The sequence below is a fragment of the Electrona antarctica genome (genome assembly GCF_951216825.1).
Source record: "Electrona antarctica genome assembly, contig: scaffold_71, whole genome shotgun sequence".
NCBI classification, from domain to species: Eukaryota; Metazoa; Chordata; class Actinopteri; order Myctophiformes; family Myctophidae; genus Electrona; species Electrona antarctica.
The window spans coordinates 226,828-248,358 of record NW_027637292.1 but is presented as its reverse complement, the minus strand read 5'-3'; the positions used below and the strand labels follow the sequence as shown (position 1 = coordinate 248,358).

The 21,531-nt window shown below is 39.6% G+C and overlaps 1 protein-coding gene across 1 annotated transcript in view; it reads right to left on the bottom strand.

Moving 5' to 3' along the window:
• Positions 1-21,531, bottom strand: part of LOC306919014 (uncharacterized protein) — a 38,545-nt gene that overhangs the window by 12,299 nt on the left and 4,715 nt on the right. Inside the window, exons 3-10 of the mRNA XM_079531856.1 lie at positions 18,180-18,467; positions 15,638-15,853; positions 13,922-14,088; positions 11,512-11,703; positions 2,964-3,031; positions 2,653-2,682; positions 1,995-2,124; positions 75-152 (exon numbers count right to left, since the gene is read on the bottom strand). Coding sequence (XP_079387982.1) covers positions 75-152; positions 1,995-2,124; positions 2,653-2,682; positions 2,964-3,031; positions 11,512-11,703; positions 13,922-14,088; positions 15,638-15,853; positions 18,180-18,467 — 1,169 coding nt within the window. The remainder of the gene's footprint in view (positions 1-74; positions 153-1,994; positions 2,125-2,652; positions 2,683-2,963; positions 3,032-11,511; positions 11,704-13,921; positions 14,089-15,637; positions 15,854-18,179; positions 18,468-21,531) is intronic.

Here is a 21,531-nt window from a genome sequence, read left to right as displayed (position 1 = left end):
GGCCGCCGCTCTGAAAGAATATATATTCAAAGTTCTGTGTGTGTGTGCGTGCGTGTGTGCGCGTGCGTTCCGACCTGACAGACAAAAGGTCGCTCCTCTTCTGCGGTGACCTCTGACCTCACTCTCGTACGACCTTCAGCATGGACGTTTGCCTGGAGGGACACAGGAAGTGACATCACACCAAACACAGGAAGTGACATCACACCAAACACAGGAAGTGGGGAAAATGAACTTCTCACCCTATCTCTAAGGGAGGTGAACTTCTCACCCTATCTCTAAGGGAGGTGAACTTCTCACCCTATCTCTAAGGAGGTGAACTTCTCACCCTATCTCTAAGGGAGGTGAACTTCTCACCCTATCTCTAAGGGAGATGAACTTCTCACCCTATCTCTAAGGGAGATGAACTTCTCACCCTATCTCTAAGGAGATGAACTTCTCACCCTATCTCTAAGGGAGGTGAACTTCTCACCCTATCTCTAAGGGAGATGAACTTCTCACCCTATCTCTAAGGGAGGTGAACTTCTCACCCTATCTCTAAGGGAGATGAACTTCTCACCCTATCTCTAAGGGAGGTGAACTTCTCACCCTATCTCTAAGGGAGGTGAACTTCTCACCCTATCTCTAAGGGAGGTGAACTTCTCACCCTATCTCTAAGGGAGGTGAACTTCTCACCCTATCTCTAAGGGAGGTGAACTTCTCACCCTATCTCTAAGGGAGGTTAACTTCTCACCCTATCTCTAAGGAGATGAACTTCTCACCCTATCTCTAAGGGAGGTGAACTTCTCACCCTATCTCTAAGGGAGGTGAACTTCTCACCCTATCTCTAAGGGAGATGAACTTCTCACCCTATCTCTAAGGGAGGTGAACTTCTCACCCTATCTCTAAGGGAGGTGAACTTCTCACCCTATCTCTAAGGGAGATGAACTTCTCACCCTATCTCTAAGGGAGGTGAACTTCTCACCGTATCTCTAAGGGAGATGAACTTCTCACCCTATCTCTAAGGAGGTGAACTTCTCACCCTATCTCTAAGGGAGGTGAACTTCTCACCCTATCTCTAAGGGAGGTGAACTTCTCACCCTATCTCTAAGGGAGATGAACTTCTCACCCTATCTCTAAGGAGGTGAACTTCTCACCCTATCTCTAAGGGAGATGAACTTCTCACCCTATCTCTAAGGAGGTGAACTTCTCACCCTATCTCTAAGGGAGATGAACTTCTCACCCTATCTCTAAGGGAGATGAACTTCTCACCCTATCTCTAAGGGAGGTGAACTTCTCACCCTATCTCTAAGGGAGGTGAACTTCTCACCCTATCTCTAAGGGAGATGCACTTCTCACCCTATCTCTAAGGGAGGTGAACTTCTCACCCTATCTCTAAGGGAGGTGAACTTCTCACCCTATCTCTAAGGGAGGTGAACTTCTCACCCTATCTCTAAGGGAGATGAACTTCTCACCCTATCTCTAAGGGAGGCTTGTGTCTCCTCAGTAGGTGTAATGTAATCAGATTACCTTGTGTCTCCTCAGTAGGTGTAATGTAATCAGATTACCTTGTGTCTCCTCAGTAGGTGTAATGTAATCAGATTACCTTGTGTCTCCTCAGTAGGTGTAATGTAATCAGATTACCTTGTGTCTCCTCAGTAGGTGTAATGTAATCAGATTACCTTGTGTCTCCTCAGGAGGTGTAATGTAATCTGATTACCCTGTGTCTCCTCAGGAGGTGTAGTGTAATCAGATTACCTTGGGTCTCCAGTAGGTGTAATGTAATCAGATTACCTTGTGTCTCCTCAGTAGGTGTAATGTAATCAGATTACCGTGTGTCTCCTCAGGAGGTGTAATGTAATCTGATTACCCTGTGTCTCCTCAGGAGGTGTAGTGTAATCAGATTACCTTGGGTCTCCAGTAGGTGTAATGTAATCAGATTACCTTGTGTCTCCTCAGTAGGTGTAGTGTAATCAGATTACCCTGTGTCTCCAGTAGGTGTAATGTAATCAGATTACCTTGTGTCTCCTCAGGAGGTGTGGCCTGGCGAACTTCAGAGTGCACATGTCGCAGTGGAACGGTCGCTCTCCGGTGTGAGTCCGGTAGTGAGCCACGAGCAGAGAGCGGCACTTGAACTCCCTCCCACACCTGTCGCACAGCAGAGGGCCGCCCGAATACCTGCAGGGGGAGGAGTCAATTAATACCCTCCCACACCTGTCGCACAGCAGAGGGCCTCCCGAATACCTGCAGGGGGAGGAGTCAATTAATACCCTCCCACACCTGTCGCACAGCAGAGGGCCGCCCGAATACCTGCAGGGGGAGGAGTCAATTAATACCCTCCCACACCTGTCACACAGCAGAGGGCCTCCCGAATACCTGCAGGGGGAGGAGTCAATTAATACCCTCCCACACCTGTCACACAGCAGAGGGCCTCCCGAATACCTGCAGGGGGAGGAGTCAATTAATACCCTCCCACACCTGTCACACAGCAGAGGGCCTCCCGAATACCTGCAGGGGGAGGAGTCAATTAATACCCTCCCACACCTGTCACACAGCAGAGGGCCGCCCGAATACCTGCAGGGGGAGGAGTCAATTAATACCCTCCCACACCTGTCACACAGCAGAGGGCCGCCCGAATACCTGCAGGGGGAGGAGTCAATTAATACCCTCCCACACCTGTCACACAGCAGAGGGCCGCCCGAATACCTGACAGAAGAGAAGATAATGTAAAATAAGTTAACACACTTGCCGCCATTGGCCTAGATCTATGTCAATTAACCCATTCTGCGCGGGAACCCCTTTTGGTGTTTTAAACTAAGCATAATGTTATACTTTAGCTATTAGAAAATAGCAGATCTACAAGCTTGTAGGTCTGCTATTTTTGAAAAATCGTGAAAATGCGGCACAAATCTTTGCATGTATATATATTCTTTCAGAAGACTTTTTTATTTAATAAGAATAAGTAATAAATAATAAAAGATGTTTACCTGACAGTCGTTCCTTCCTCGTGGACTTTACGGATGTGTTTGTAGAGATCTGCTGCGCTCACATAGGTCTGGAATAACAATAACAACAATACTATAGAGATCTGCTGCACTCACATAGGTCTGGAATAACAATAACAACAATATAGAGATCTGCTGCGCTCACATAGGTCTGGAATAACAATAACAATAATAATACTATAGAGATCTGCTGCGCTCACATAGGTCTGGAATAACAATAACAATAATAATACTATAGAGATCTGCTGCGCTCACATAGGTCTGGAATAACAATAACAATAATAATACTATAGAGATCTGCTGCGCTCACATAGGTCTGGAATAACAATAATAATAATAATACTATAGAGATCTGCTGCGCTCACATAGGTCTGGAATAACAATAACAATAATAATACTATAGAGATCTGCTGCACTCACATAGGTCTGGAATAACAATAACAATAATAATACTATAGAGATCTGCTGCACTCACATAGGTCTGGAATAACAATAACAACAATATAGAGATCTGCTGCACTCACATAGGTCTGGAATAACAATAACAATAATAATACTATAGAGATCTGCTGCACTCACATAGGTCTGGAATAACAATAACAATAATAATACTATAGAGATCTGCTGCACTCACATAGGTCTGGAATAACAATAACAATAACAATACTATAGAGATCTGCTGCGATCACATAGGTCTGGAATAACAATAATAATAATAATACTATACAGATCTGCTGCACTCACATAGGTCTGGAATAACAATAACAATAATAATACTATAGAGATCTGCTGCGCTCACATAGGTCTGGAATAACAATAACAATAATAATACTATAGAGATCTGCTGCACTCACATAGGTCTGGAATAACAATAACAATAATAATACTATAGAGATCTGCTGCGATCACATAGGTCTGGAATAACAATAATAATAATAATACTATACAGATCTGCTGCACTCACATAGGTCTGGAATAACAATAACAATAATAATACTATAGAGATCTGCTGCGCTCACATAGGTCTGGAATAACAATAACAATAATAATACTATAGAGATCTGCTGCACTCACATAGGTCTGGAATAACAATAACAATAATAATACTATAGAGATCTGCTGCACTCACATAGGTCTGGAATAACAATAATAATAATAATACTATAGAGATCTGCTGCACTCACATAGGTCTGGAATAACAATAATAATAATAATACTATAGAGATCTGCTGCACTCACATAGGTCTGGAATAACAATAACAATAATAATACTATAGAGATCTGCTGCACTCACATAGGTCTGGAATAACAATAACAATAATAATACTATAGAGATCTGCTGCACTCACATAGGTCTGGAATAACAATAACAATAATAATACTATAGAGATCTGCTGCACTCACATAGGTCTGGAATAACAATAATAATACTATAGAGATCTGCTGCACTCACATAGGTCTGGAATAACAATAACAACAATATAGAGATCTGCTGCACTCACATAGGTCTGGAATAACAATAACAATAATAATACTATAGAGATCTGCTGCACTCACATAGGTCTGGAATAACAATAACAACAATACTATAGAGATCTGCTGCACTCACATAGGTCTGGAATAACAATAACAATAATAATACTATAGAGATCTGCTGCACTCACATAGGTCTGGAATAACAATAACAATAATAATACTATAGAGATCTGCTGCACTCACATAGGTCTGGAATAACAATAACAATAATAATACTATAGAGATCTGCTGCACTCACATAGGTCTGGAATAACAATAACAATAATAATACTATAGAGATCTGCTGCGATCACATAGGTCTGGAATAACAATAACAATAATATTAATAATACTATACAGATCTGCTGCACTCACATAGGTCTGGAATAACAATAACAATAATAATACTATAGAGATCTGCTGCACTCACATAGGTCTGGAATAACAATAACAATAATAACTAGAAAAAGTGCCCTTCCGGGCACAGGTCTCCACCAGGAGGATAGGAGTGTGTGTGATGTTTGGCAAAATGTTTAGGAGGATGTTTTTTTTTTTTTTTTGCAACAATTTTCTTCATTTTGTTGAGGAAATGCAGAGCCAGATCACTCATAGCATCTCTGAGGATAGAATTCTGGATGAGCAGGATATGTGCAGCATTTTGTACAAAACGGGCCACTCCTGAAAACTTTGGAAGGCAATCAGTGTACAATCTGAGAAATCCAACAGACTCGTCTTTTTATACGACAAAGTATGCCAGAGTAATGAGGCTGCAAAAGTGAGGTCGATTTAGAGATAAATCCAATACATTGTCTATGAGAGAAAGATTTTATAAATAAAGTTAAATATTTTAAAAAGTATAAACTTTTTCAAAAAAACTTTTTCACCAATGAAAATTCAAAGATTGATGAACATTTTAAAGTTTGAATGGAGTTTCAAAGTGAAAGTATGACAGAGTAATAAGAGCACAAAAAAGTCAACAGTGAAAAATGGGACGTTTCTCCCATCGACTCTCATTATAAAGAATGTAAAAAAAAGTTAAAAAGTTAAACAGTTAAAAAAGTATAAACAATTGTAAAAATAAAAATACAAGCACACATAACTACAAAGAGCTGAACAGTTTGAAGTTTGAACTAAATTTCTAGCATAAAGTGTGTGAAAGTAGTAGGAGTGCGAAAAAAGTGGCGGAATAATGAATAATAATAAATATAAACTGGCAATAACTAGTGTGTGCTCGCTGTTGCGAGCCCACAATAAAGTGTTACAACTAGAAAGCAGTTCCTGTAGAAACTGCGTGGGCTCGCTAAAAACGCAATGTATAAAGTTATAGCTGTGTCTGTGGGACCACCCACCAAGTCTGAACACTGGTTTTTCATTTTTAAGTTTTCTTTTTTAAGTTTTTTATTTTTAAGTTTTTTTTTAAGTTTAAAAAAAAAAGTTTTAAAAAAAAAAGTTTTTAAAAAAAAGTTTAAAAAAAAAATGTTTTTAAAAAAAAAAGTTAAAAAAAAGTTTAAAAAAAAAAAGTTTTAAAAAAAAAGTTTAAAAAAAAAAAGTTTAAAAAAAAAAAAGTTAAAAAAAAAAAAGTTTAAAAAAAATATATTTTTTAAGTTTATATTAGTGTTCCTATTGGTGGTGTAAGTCCATAAACAAATTGTCAGGACTGTATCATGCTGCAAACAAAAGTTAGAGCTGTGTAAAGGCCAGCCAATGGGAAGACAGAAGGGCGGGGCTTAAGCAATTAATTAAGTACAGCGTGCTCCTATTGGTGGTCTAAGCCCATGGAGCAAATTGCAAGACTGTAGCATGCTGCAAGCAAAAGACAGGGTTTTTGTGTGTGTGTGTGTGTGTGTGTGTGTGCGTGTGCGTGTGCGTGTGCGTGCGCGTGCACGTGCGTGTGCACGTGCGTGCGTGTGCATGCATGCGTGTGTCTGTGACTCTGTGTGTAGAGCCTAATTGCACAAATAGCAGACCTACAAGCTGCGTGCGTGCGTGCGTGCGTGCGTATGCATGCGTGTGTCTGTGACTGCACAAATAGCAGACCTACAAGCTCACAAGGTTTCGCAGAGCAACTCATTGAGATCTTGTAACTCTAATGTCAGCCCTGTAATTAAGCCCTTATATGTCTCAGCTGTGGGAGAGTAAAACAGTGCTTCACTATGACTGGGAGATTTCAATGGGCCTGAATAGGGAAAAACCTATGCCCGAACAAATTGCTCTATCGCAAAAAGTAAAAGTCGAATGCAAATATTTTTTTCACTTTGAGTGGCCTGAGCCATTGAGGTACAACATGTGCGATGGTGGTGTTGGTACGATCGAAAATGTGGTTATAAGAGCGAGTTAAGAATTGTCTTCACGATACTTTCCTCGTAAGAATTATACAATGGAGGTCAATGGGCAGCTTGACTGTATTTGTGTCACTTAAAAGGCCGTAGTTCACATTCTGTATGTATCTGTGCTTTGGTGGTTACATTGTGTGAAAGAGGACATGTGTGGCTACAAAATGACCAAAGAACATCCGTGTAAAGTGAATATTTTGGCCAGGACGACAATTTGTTTGGTAGATTTCCGAGGTGAAGCATTTCAGTTTCCACACTCTACTCAAGGAGGCCCCGCACTCTAAGGGCGCACTAATTAGACGATACGGCCTGCGATTGAACTGCGATATCGGAGAAACCGTGTAACATATTCGAATACGATTTGAACCACGAAAAAGTCCACAGCCGTGTGAGCTAGCTAAAGTTTAAATCACGTTTCTACGACAAAGTATGCCAGAGTAATGAGGCTGCAAAAGTGAGGTTGATTTAGAGATAAAATCCCATACATTGTCTATGAGAGAAACATTTTATAAATAAAGTTAAATATTTTAAAAAGTATAAACTTTTTCAAAACAACTTTTTCACCAATGAAAATTCAAAGATTGATGAACATTTTAAAGTTTGAATGGAGTTTCAAAGTGAAAGTATGACAGAGTAATAAGAGCACAAAAAAGTCAACTGTGAAAAATGGGACGTTTCTCCCATCGACTCTCATTATAAAGAATGTCAAAAAAAGTTAAAAAGTTAAAAAGTTAAAAAAGTATAAACAATTGTAAAAATCTAAATGCAAGCACACATAACTGCAAAGAGCTGAACAGTTTGAAGTTTGAACTAAATTTCTAGCATAAAGTGTGTGAAAGTAGTAGGAATTCGAAAAAAGGGCGGAAATTGGAATAAAGCAAGAATAAATATAAACTGGCAATAACTAGTGTGTGCTCGCTGTTGCGAGCCCACAATTACAATAGTCTGGTTGCCCTTTAGGGCAACCACACTAATAATAATACTATAGAGATCTGCTGCACTCACATAGGTCTGGAATAACAATAACAATAATAATACTATAGAGATCTGCTGCGCTCACATAGGTCTGGAATAACAATAACAATAATAATACTATAGAGATCTGCTGCGCTCACATAGGTCTGGAATAACAATAACAATAATAATACTATAGAGATCTGCTGCACTCACATAGGTCTGGAATAACAATAACAATAATAATACTATAGAGATCTGCTGCGCTCACATAGGTCTGGAATAACAATAATAATAATAATACTATAGAGATCTGCTGCACTCACATAGGTCTGGAATAACAATAACAATAATAATACTATAGAGATCTGCTGCACTCACATAGGTCTGGAATAACAATAACAACAATACTATAGAGATCTGCTGCGCTCACATAGGTCTGGAATAACAATAACAATAACAATAATAATACTATAGAGATCTGCTGCACTCACATAGGTCTGGAATAACAATAATAATAATAATACTATAGAGATCTGCTGCACTCACATAGGTCTGGAATAACAATAACAATAATAATACTATAGAGATCTGCTGCACTCACATAGGTCTGGAATAACAATAACAATAATAATACTATAGAGATCTGCTGCGCTCACATAGGTCTGGAATAACAATAACAATAATAATACTATAGAGATCTGCTGCACTCACATAGGTCTGGAATAATAATAACAATAATAATACTATAGAGATCTGCTGCGCTCACATAGGTCTGGAATAACAATAACAATAATAATACTATAGAGATCTGCTGCACTCACATAGGTCTGGAATAACAATAACAACAATATAGAGATCTGCTGCACTCACATAGGTCTGGAATAACAATAACAATAATAATACTATAGAGATCTGCTGCGCTCACATAGGTCTGGAATAACAATAACAATAATAATACTATAGAGATCTGCTGCGCTCACATAGGTCTGGAATAACAATAACAATAATAATACTATAGAGATCTGCTGCGATCACATAGGTCTGGAATAACAATAACAATAATATTAATAATACTATACAGATCTGCTGCACTCACATAGGTCTGGAATAACAATAATAATAATAATAATAATACTATAGAGATCTGCTGCGCTCACATAGGTCTGGAATAACAATAATAATAATAATAATAATACTATAGAGATCTGCTGCACTCACATAGGTCTGGAATAACAATAACAATAACAATAATAATACTATAGAGATCTGCTGCACTCACATAGGTCTGGAATAACAATAACAATAACAATACTATAGAGATCTGCTGCACTCACATAGGTCTGGAATAACAATAACAATAATAATACTATAGAGATCTGCTGCACTCACATAGGTCTGGAATAACAATAACAATAATAATACTATAGAGATCTGCTGCACTCACATAGGTCTGGAATAACAATAACAATAATAATACTATAGAGATCTGCTGCGCTCACATAGGTCTGGAATAACAATAACAATAATAATAATACTATAGAGATCTGCTGCACTCACATAGGTCTGGAATAACAATAACAATAACAATACTATAGAGATCTGCTGCACTCACATAGGTCTGGAATAACAATAACAATAACAATAATAATACTATAGAGATCTGCTGCGCTCACATAGGTCTGGAATAACAATAACAATAATAATACTATAGAGATCTGCTGCGCTCACATAGGTCTGGAATAACAATAACAATAATAATACTATAGAGATCTGCTGCGCTCACATAGGTCTGGAATAACAATAACAATAATAATACTATAGAGATCTGCTGCGATCACATAGGTCTGGAATAACAATAACAATAATATTAATAATACTATACAGATCTGCTGCACTCACATAGGTCTGGAATAACAATAATAATAATAATAATAATACTATAGAGATCTGCTGCACTCACATAGGTCTGGAATAACAATAATAATAATAATAATAATACTATAGAGATCTGCTGCACTCACATAGGTCTGGAATAACAATAACAATAACAATAATAATACTATAGAGATCTGCTGCACTCACATAGGTCTGGAATAACAATAACAATAACAATACTATAGAGATCTGCTGCACTCACATAGGTCTGGAATAACAATAACAATAATAATACTATAGAGATCTGCTGCACTCACATAGGTCTGGAATAACAATAACAATAATAATACTATAGAGATCTGCTGCACTCACATAGGTCTGGAATAACAATAACAATAATAATACTATAGAGATCTGCTGCGCTCACATAGGTCTGGAATAACAATAACAATAATACTATAGAGATCTGCTGCACTCACATAGGTCTGGAATAACAATAACAATAACAATACTATAGAGATCTGCTGCACTCACATAGGTCTGGAATAACAATAACAATAACAATAATAATACTATAGAGATCTGCTGCGCTCACATAGGTCTGGAATAACAATAACAATAACAATACTATAGAGATCTGCTGCACTCACATAGGTCTGGAATAACAATAATAATACTATAGAGATCTGCTGCGCTCACATAGGTCTGGAATAACAATAACAATAACAATACTATAGAGATCTGCTGCACTCACATAGGTCTGGAATAACAATAACAATAATAATACTATAGAGATCTGCTGCACTCACATAGGTCTGGAATAACAATAATACTATAGAGATCTGCTGCGCTCACATAGGTCTGGAATAACAATAACAATAACAATACTATAGAGATCTGCTGCACTCACATAGGTCTGGAATAACAATAATAATACTATAGAGATCTGCTGCGCTCACATAGGTCTGGAATAACAATAACAATAACAATACTATAGAGATCTGCTGCACTCACATAGGTCTGGAATAACAATAACAATAATAATACTATAGAGATCTGCTGCGCTCACATAGGTCTGGAATAACAATAATAATACTATAGAGATCTGCTGCACTCACATAGGTCTGGAATAACAATAACAATAATAATACTATAGAGATCTGCTGCGCTCACATAGGTCTGGAATAACAATAACAATAATAATACTATAGAGATCTGCTGCACTCACATAGGTCTGGAATAACAATAACAATAATAACTAGGTTTCAGATCACATGTTTTGCTCCCCATCCGATAAATCAGGGGTTCTCAACGTTCTTGGCCGGGGACCCCCAGGGGACCCCCGGGGAACCCCAGAAATGCTTTGGCCGTGTCTCGTGACCCCCTCCCGTCCCCACCCCAAATACAAATTGACCGCTACAATAACCATAATAATAGTGAAAATACATCATGAATAAATACTGAAACCAGATATAATCATTAAGGAAAGTGTATGCATGTACTAAGTGTACCATGTAAACTCTTCATTTCCATTTTCCAGCCATTCAGTTGCAAAAGAAAAAAAAAACACCGGGGGGGTCGCGACCCACGGGTTGAGAACCCCTGCGATAGAGGGTATGTGCGTGTCGCGTGACATCATCATCATACCCGGAGGTAGGAACGCCTACCGACAGCCCATACAACCAATCAGAAAGGTCCTGTCTGATCGCATTAAACGACGTTAAACAATGTTAAAATCACTTTTCCACTCGATTTGCCACTTTATGCACATATTGGCATCGTTAATGTTAAAATCGATTATCGATTCATATGGATATTTTTTGACACCACTAGTTAATAGTAACACTAACCTTAGGACAAATGTGACAGCCGTAGGGTTTCACCCCGTTGTGACCCATGACGTGGACCCTGAGCCTGGAGTGACAGTTGAAGCTCTTCCCGCACATCTCACACAGCCAGGAGGGGGCGCTGTTGTCCCCGTGCTCCCTGCGCCGGCCCCGCGTCCGAGAGTCCGCCTCCGAGTGCATGCGGCGCATGTGGCTCTGTGGGCGGAGTCACCAGGTACGCGGGAAAGAAAGGGGAGGAGGGAAAGACACGGACACGTCAGTTTTTCCCAAATTCCAGACGGGAGATTAATCACAACAAACTACACCCGGAAGTTCAGTGGAATGCATTGGAGTCGAAAACTGTGGAAAACTGTGGAATGCACTTCCCGTTGCAATCAGAACTGCAGCATCACTCCCGATCTTCCGCCGTAGTCTGAAAACCCACCTTTTCAGACTCCATCATGGCCCATAGCACTTACCCTACCCCCCTTAGACAGCACTTCTTAGACTTATATAGCATTTGAAACAGACTTATAGCATGTCATGTAGACAGCACAATAAGTGCATTGTATGTAGTCATAGCACTTCATAGTATATATGTACAGCATAGTATAGCATATATGTATAGTTTATATGTATAGTGTCATTATATAGATATGTTCTAGTTATAGTTTATATGTATAGTGTCATTATATAGATATGTTCTAGTCACGTTCTTAGCTTACGCATGTTTCGCGATAAATGCATTTTACATATGTGATGTATTCCCATGCTTTTTGTTCTTGCTTAATATAAGTCGCTCTGGATTAAGAGCGTCTGCTAAATGCCTAAATTGTAAATTGTAAAATTGATGAGAGCTCAGTGACCAGCTCTATTTATATATAAAATACATTGGAGTCATTGGAGTGCGTAGGTGGCACATTCCGTACCCTAGCCTTGGGGGTACAATTATAATCGTAGATAGCAGAGAAAAAGTTAACCAATTTAGACCTGAGATAGATTCTTAAAAAAAAGTATTCTAAATCCTGACAGTTTTCTGAAAAACCTCATGTTACTATATCAGTGGTGCTCAACCGTTTTCATGTCAAGGACCCCCAGAATTATCTGTATTTGGCCGCCGACCCCCATCTGAAAATATGTTGTTCCAGGGACCCCCCCCCCCCCCCCCCCCCCCAGAAGCAAAGATTTTAGTTAAAAACGTTCACTCTGAAAGTATATTTATTCAAAGACTTGCGCTCACATTTTCACGATTTTTCAAAAATAGCAGATCTACAAGCTCATAGCGCGGCACTCGGTGCCGCGCTATGAGCTTGTAGATCTGCTATTTTTCAATAGCTAAAGTATAACATAACGCTTTCAAAAACACCAAAAGGGGGTTCCCTCCCGCCCCAGAATGGGTGTTAAACGGTTAAAAGTGTGTTGGAGTAGCGGTTGAATGGGTGTCTAATGGTTAAAGAAAAGAAAAGCAAGGCATAAACATTAAAAAACAAGAGCAGTAATGCAATACAGTGGAGGACATGAATAACAAAAAATTAAAAGATCAATTAAAAGCAAGAGTGTAGAAGTGGGTCTTGAGCTGTGCTTTAAAAATGTCTACAGAGGCTGCCTGTCGAAGGTACAGTGGGAGTTTGTTCCACGCCGTCGGCCCGTAGAAGCAAAACGCTGCTTCCCCGTATTTTTTAGTTGCCATTTTTTTAGGCAAAGCGAGCAGGCCTGCAGTGGAAGACCTTAGGGGGCGGTTTGGGACATATTTAGGCAGGCAGTCATGGAGGTAAGAAGGTTTGGGACATATTTAGGCAGGCAGTCATGTAGGTAGGAAGGTTTGGGACATATTTAGGCAGGCAGTCATGTAGGTAGGAAGGTTTGGGACATATTTAGGCAGGCAGTCATGGACGTAGGAAGGTTTGGGACATATTTAGGCAGGCAGTCATGGAGGTAGGAAGGTTTGGGACATATTTAGGCAGGCAGTCATGGAGGTATAGGAAGGTTTGGGACATATTTAGGCAGGCAGTCATGTAGGTAGGAAGGTTTGGGACATATTTAGGCAGGCAGTCATGGAGGTAGGAAGGTTTGGGACATATTTAGGCAGGCAGTCATGTAGGTAGGAAGGTTTGGGGACATATTTAGGCAGGCAGTCATGTAGGTAGGACGTTTTGGGACATATGTAGGCAGGCAGTCATGGAGGTAGGAAGGTTTGGGACATATTTAGACAGGCAGTCATGTAGGTAGGAAGGTTTGGGACATATTTAGGCAGGCAGTCATGGAGGTAGGAAGGTTTGGGGACATATTTAGGCAGGCAGTCATGTAGGTAGGAAGGTGCGAGACCATTGAGAGCTTTATAAACAAGTAAAATAATTTTAAAATCAATCCTAAAAACAACCGGAAGCCAGTGCAGTGAAGCCAAAACCGGGTGTAAAACGGGTAAAAGGTGCACCTGTGCGTTGGAGTAGCGGTTGAACCTCTGGCCACACACGGGGCAGGGGAACGGCTGCAGGCCGGTGTGCGTGATGGCGTGACGCGCCAGGTTGGTCCGACACGACATCACCTTCCCACACACCTCACACACCACGCCGCCCGGGGTCTTCCTGTCCGCGGCTTCGTCTGTTGACACACACACGCAAACACACATTAATGCACGCACGCACGCACACACACACATATATTAACACACGCATGCATGCACACATTAACACAGACACACACACACGCGCACATACACATTAACACACACACACACACACATTCACACATCCAGACCGTACAACGGTGGAGCCGTCCTAGCTAATCCAACCGATGGAGTGCGACGACGTGTGTACGTACACGTCATAGCGCTTTTTAATTGATATCAAACGTTATAAATAAATAAATCAGATTTTTCTCTTTTTTATTGGGTTGGCCTCTCCTTCTGCAATGTACTCCTTGCTGTTCGTGCATGCATGCATGCGCGCTAGGGCATTCACTTCTAGTCAAATGTACAAATAAATATTTGTACATTTAAAAACTGTGTACATTGGTTACTATAACTATAATCTACATGATCTTGAGGCCTACAAAATCGGGGAAAAAAAAATATTTTTCTTATCAACTAGTCAACTAGTACCAACAAGGTCGACTAGTGGATTTACTAGTCGACTAGTAAACTAGTCGACTAGTTGCTTAATGCCCTAATGCGCGCTCCCGTTCACTTCCCTGTTTAGCGCTCAGAAAGAAAGGCTCGCCACTAGGGCTGTAACGATATCGTAACTGCATCGAAAAATCGCTTTTAATTTCAAGAATCTAAGTATAATCGAAATTAAAACGGCAACATTGACTATGTATGGTATCGTTTTGCAATTCAAATAATCAGTATTGAATCGTTTTGCTATGCAAATAATCGATTGTATCAATACTACATTTTTGTGCGTGGTGTTTAGCATTTTTTAGAAGATAAAAGAAAAAGAGAGGTTTAATTACTTAGTTTAAAATAATGTCAATGTATTTTAAATAGTTACTGTATCGACTTCAAATCATTGTATTGTATCGGATCGCCATAATGAACCGATATGGTCCATGAATCGTATCGTCAACCATGTTGTCAAACACAACTCCAGTTGTCTCTGTCCGCGGCGTAAACGTCTTTAAATAAATACTTGTTGAAAAGTCTATGAGGAAAATGAACGGGGAATTATTTTCCGGGACTCTCGAGGTCATGAAGCACTGCCGAAAGTACCAAAGTTGAGAGCGGTCTCAAATTTGAGGTCAGGGTTGTTGACACAACCAGAGACTAAAATAGGGTGATATAGTAAATATAGTTAAAACAACGACCTCGCTAACAGGCGTTCATGGTGTATATTCATTGTGTTCATTTCCATTCCCTGTTCAGATGTGATCAGTCAGTGGTCACTGCTTTAGCCAGACTGAATTAAGCTGTAGGTTTTATTGGTAATAGGGAAAGCTAATGTTCTTGTATGATGTAATCTGTCTCTACTTTTATTGTTAACTTTGATATAAATTGCTCGTAATAAAGTCTGTATGTTATATATTGCATTTTCTAAATAAAGATTGTATATTTTAATAGTAAGTCTGTGGTCCGTCTAGTATGTCCTATAGCCTCCGGTTACAGTTGAAAAACAACGACCGATCCGTTACGACGACGACGATGATGCAATACCTTGGTCCTCCTGCTCTCCTGGCTCCTCCTCCTCCATGGCCGCGTTGCTCCGCCTCCTGCCCCGCCTCCTCCTCCTTTTCCTGGCCACGCCCCCACCGCCGCCGTCCGGCTCCTCCCCCTCGTCCGGCTCCTCCCCCTCACCCGGCTCCACCTTGATGTAGCGACGGTACGACCCGATGACCTTACGACCTATGACCCTGTGACGCTTCAGACGCACTGGGGCGAGAGAGAGAGAGAGAGAGAGAGAGAGACAGAGAGAGAGAGAGAGAGAGAGACAGAGAGAGACAGAGAGAGAGAGAGAGAGAGAGAGAGAGAGAGAGAATTAGTATACCGTGTGGAGCAGTGATTCAAAAAAGGAGGAAAAAAGACAAAAGTGGAATGAACTATTTATATTACTACAGGTAGTTCTTCTGACCAATCAGTCACAATGTGGGACAGGGTCTCAGTTTGTGGGACGCCTGAGAAGTCTTGGAAATGAGGGACTGTCTCACACTAAGGGGGACACCTACCGACACTAAAACTGACAAAAACATGTTCATCGACTACCTTTTTCCACTGAGGAAAACTAAGCTATGATGACTAAAACTAAGACTAAATATATTGACAATTTCGTCAGCAAATAAAAACTAGACTACAATGTTAGGAAGGGACTAGTGGACAAGAGATCCAGTGTAAGTCATTTTACACTTGGTTGCATGCTGAAAATAGCAGATGACTGCAACATGACGTAACGATATCATCCTGATGACTACAAAACAATGACTACAACATGATGTAACGATATCATCCTGATGACTACAAAACAATGACTACAACATGACGTAACAATATCATCCTGATGACTACAAAACAATGACTACAACATGACGTAAGGATATCATCCTGATGACTACAAAACAATGACTACAACATGATGTAACGATATCATCATGACTACAAAACAATGACTACAACATGACGTAGCGATATCATCCTGATGACTACAAAACAATGACTACAACATGACGTAACGATATCATCCTGATGACTACAAAACAATGACTACAACATGACGTAACGATATCATCCTGATGACTACAAAACAATGACTACAACATGACGTAACGATATCATCCTGATGACTACAAAACAATGACTACAACATGACGTAGCGATATCATCCTGATGACTACAAAACAATGACTACAACATGACGTAACGATATCATCCTGATGACTACAAAACAATGACTACAACATGATGTAACGATATCATCATGACTACAAAACAATGACTACAACATGACGTAGCGATATCATCCTGATGACTACAAAACAATGACTACAACATGACGTAACGATATCATCCTGATGACTACAAAACAATGACTACAACATGACGTAAGGATATCATCCTGATGACTACAAAACAATGACTACAACATGATGTAACGATATCATCATGACTACAAAACAATGACTACAACATGACGTAGCGATATCATCCTGATGACTACAAAACAATGACTACAACATGACGTAACGATATCATCCTGATGACTACAAAACAATGACTACAACATGACGTAACGATATCATCCTGATGACTACAAAACAATGACTACAACATGACGTAACGATATCATCCTGATGACTACAAAACAATACTACAACATGATGTAACGATATCATCATGACTACAAAACAATGACTACAACATGACGTAGCGATATCATCCTGATGACTACAAAACAATGACTACAACATGACGTAACGATATCATCCTGATGACTACAAAACAATGACTACAACATGACGTAACGATATCATCCTGATGACTACAAAACAATACTACAACATGACATAACGATATCATCCTGATGACTACAAAACAATGACTACAACATGACGTAACGATATCATCCTGATGACTACAAAACAATGACTACAACATGACGTAACGATATCATCCTGATGACTACAAAACAATGACTACAACATGACGTAACGATATCATCCTGATGACTACAAAACAATGACTACAACATGACGTAACGATATCATCCTGATGACTACAAAACAATGACTACAACATGACGTAACGATATCATCCTGATGACTACAAAACAATGACTACAACATGACGTAGCGATATCATCCTGATGACTACAAAACAATGACTACAACATGACGTAACGATATCATCCTGATGACTACAAAACAATGACTACAACATGACGTAACGATATCATCCTGATGACTACAAAACAATGACTACAACATTACGTAACGATATCATCCTGATGACTACAAAACAATGACTACAACATGACGTAACGATATCATCCTGATGACTACAAAACAATGACTACAACATGACGTAACGATATCATCCTGATGACTACAAAACAATGACTACAACATGACGTAACGATATCATCCTGATGACTACAAAACAATGACTACAACATGACGTAACGATATCATCCTGATGACTACAAAACAATAACTACAACATGACGTAACGATATCATCCTGATGACTACAAAACAATGACTACAAACTTGGTTTCCAAGTAGGATCGCCGTCATCCTCCACTCCTCTCCTCTCCTCTTCTCCTTCTTCTCCTCCTCCTTCATCCCCTATTCCTCCTCCTCCTCCAGACTCCTCCTCCTCCTCCTCCTCCTCCTCCTCCTCCTCTTCCTCCTCCTCCTCCTCTTCCTCCTCCCCTTCGGGGTCCAGGGGGGAGGGGGGGAGGGAGGGGGGAGCGGGCGGGCAGACAGACGGGTACTTCTTGGGCCGACCGCGCTTGCGCTTCTGAGACTTGACCAGCAGACACTGGAGGGAGACGTCTGAGAGACAGACAGGCAGGCAGAGAGAGAGACAGGCAGGCAGAGAGAGAGACAGACATGCAGGCAGAGAGAGAGACAGACAGGCAGGCAGAGAGAGACAGACAGACAGACAGACAGACAGACAGACAGACAGACAGACAGACAGACAGACAGACAGACAGACAGACAGACAGACAGACAGACAGACAGACAGACAGAGAGACAGACAGGCAGGCAGAGAGAGAAACAGACAGACAGAGAGAGACATACAGATAGACAGACCAGACAGACAGAGAGACAGACAGACAGGCAGGCAGAGAGAGAGACAGACATCAGGCAGAGAGAGAGACAGACAGACAGACAGACAGACAGACAGACAGACAGACAGACAGACAGACAGACAGACAGACAGACAGACAGAGAGAGACAGACAGGCAGGCATAGAGAGAGAGAGACAGAGAGACAGACAGGCAGGCAGAGAGAGAGACAGACAGGCAGAGAGACAGACAGACAGACAGACAGACAGACAGACAGACAGACAGACAGACAGACAGACAGACAGACAGCAGGCCGAGAGAGAGACAGACAGACAGACAGGCAGGCGGAGAGAGAGACAGGCAGGCAGAGAGAGAGACAGACAGGCAGAGAGAGAGACAGACAGACAGAGAGACAGACAGCAGGCAGAGAGAGAGACAGACAGACAGAGAGACAGACAGCAGGCAGAGAGAGAGACAGACAGACAGAGAGACAGACAGAGAGACAGACAGACAGAGAGACAGACAGACAGCAGGCAGAGAGAGAGACAGACAGACAGACAGACAGACAGACAGACAGACAGACAGACAGACAGACAGACAGACAGACAGCAGGCAGAGAGCGAGAGAGACAGACAGACAGACAGACAGACAGACAGACAGACAGGCAGAGAGACAGACAGACAGACAGAGAGACAGACAGCAGGCAGAGAGAGAGACAGACAGACAGGCAGGCGGAGAGACAGACAGCAGGCAGAGAGAGAGAGACAGACAGACAGAGAGACAGAGAGACAGAGAGACAGACAGCAGGCAGAGAGACAGACAGACAGACAGACAGACAGACAGACAGACAGACAGACAGACAGCAGGCAGAGAGCGAGAGAGACAGACAGACAGACAGACAGACAGACAGACAGACAGACAGACAGACAGACAGACAGACAGACAGACAGACAGACAGACAGACAGACAGACAGACAGACAGACAGACAGACAGGCAGGCAGAGAGACAGAGAGACAGACAGACAGAGACAGACAGACAGACAGACAGAGAGACAGACAGCAGGCAGAGAGAGAGAGAGACAGAGAGACAGAGAGACAGACAGACAGAGACAGACAGAGAGACAGACAGCAGGCAGAGAGAGAGAGAGACAGAGAGACAGAGAGACAGACAGACAGAGACAGACAGACAGACAGACAGAGAGACAGACAGCAGGCAGAGAGAGAGAGACAGAGAGACAGACAGCAGGCAGAGAGAGAGAGACAGACAGGACATACTGTAACAATAGCTCTGCTTCTAACCAGTGTTGTTTTTGGCAGACAATTTTGATTTTGATTTTAGTTTTAGTTTAGTTTTAGTCATAGTCTTTTGAATTGTTTTCATTTAGTTTAGTTTTAGTCAGTCTTTTGAATTGTTTTCATTTAGTTTAGTTTTAGTCATAGTCTTTTGAATTGTTTTATTTAGTTTAGTTTTAGTCATAGTCTTTTGAATTGTTTTATTTAGTTTAGTTTTAGTCATAGTCTTTTGAATTGTTTTATTTAGTTTGGTTTTAGTCATAGTCTTTTGAATTGTTTTATTTAGTTTGGTTTTAGTCATAGTCTTTTGAATTGTTTTATTTAGTTTAGTTTTAGTCATAGTCTTTTGAATTGTTTTATTTAGTTTAGTTTTAGTCATAGTCTTTTGAATTGTTTTATTTAGTTTAGTTTTAGTCATAGTCTTTTGAATTGTTTTATTTAGTTTAGTTTTAGTCATAGTCTTTTGAATTGTTTTATTTAGTTTAGTTTTAGTCATAGTCTTTTGAATTGTTTTATTTAGTTTAGTTTTAGTCATAGTCTTTTGAATTGTTTTATTTAGTTTAGTTTTAGTCATAGTCTTTTGAATTGTTTTATTTAGTTTAGTTTTAGTCATAGTCTTTTGAATTGTTTTATTTAGTTTAGTTTTAGTCATAGTCTTTTGAATTGTTTTATTTAGTTTAGTTTTAGTCATAGTCTTTTGAATTGTTTTCATTTAGTTTAGTTTTAGTCATAGTCTTTTGAATTGTTTTCATTTAGTTTAGTTTTAGTCGTAGTCTTTTGAATTGTTTTATTTAGTTTAGTTTTAGTCATAGTCTTTTGAATTGTTTTCATTTAGTTTAGTTTTAGTCATAGTCTTTTGAATTGTTTTCATTTAGTTTAGTTTTAGTCATAGTCTTTTGAATTGTTTTCATTTAGTTTAGTTTTAGTCGTAGTCTTTTGAATTGTTTTATTTAGTTTAGTTTTAGTCATAGTCTTTTGAATTGTTTTCATTTAGTTTAGTTTTAGTCGTAGTCTTTTGAATTGTTTTCATTTAGTTTAGTTTTAGTCATAGTCTTTTGAATTGTTTTATTTAGTTTAGTTTTAGTCATAGTCTTTTGAATTGTTTTTATTTAGTTTAGTTTTAGTCATAGTCTTTTGAATTGTTTTCATTTAGTTTAGTTTTAGTCATAGTCTTTTGAATTGTTTTCATTTAGTTTAGTTTTAGTCATAGTCTTTTGAATTGTTTTCATTTAGTTTAGTTTTAGTCATAGTCTTTTGAATTGTTTTCATTTAGTTTAGTTTTAGTCATAGTCTTTTGAATTGTTTTTATTTAGTTTAGTTTTAGTCATAGACTTTTGAATTGTTTTCATTTAGTTTAGTTTTAGTCATAGTCTTTTGAATTGTTTTCATTTAGTTTAGTTTTAGTCATAGTCTTTTGAATTGTTTTCATTTAGTTTAGTTTTAGTCATAGTCTTTTGAATTGTTTTCATTTAGTTTAGTTTTAGTCATAGTCTTTTGAATTGTTTAGTTTTAGTCATAGTCTTTTGAATTGTTTT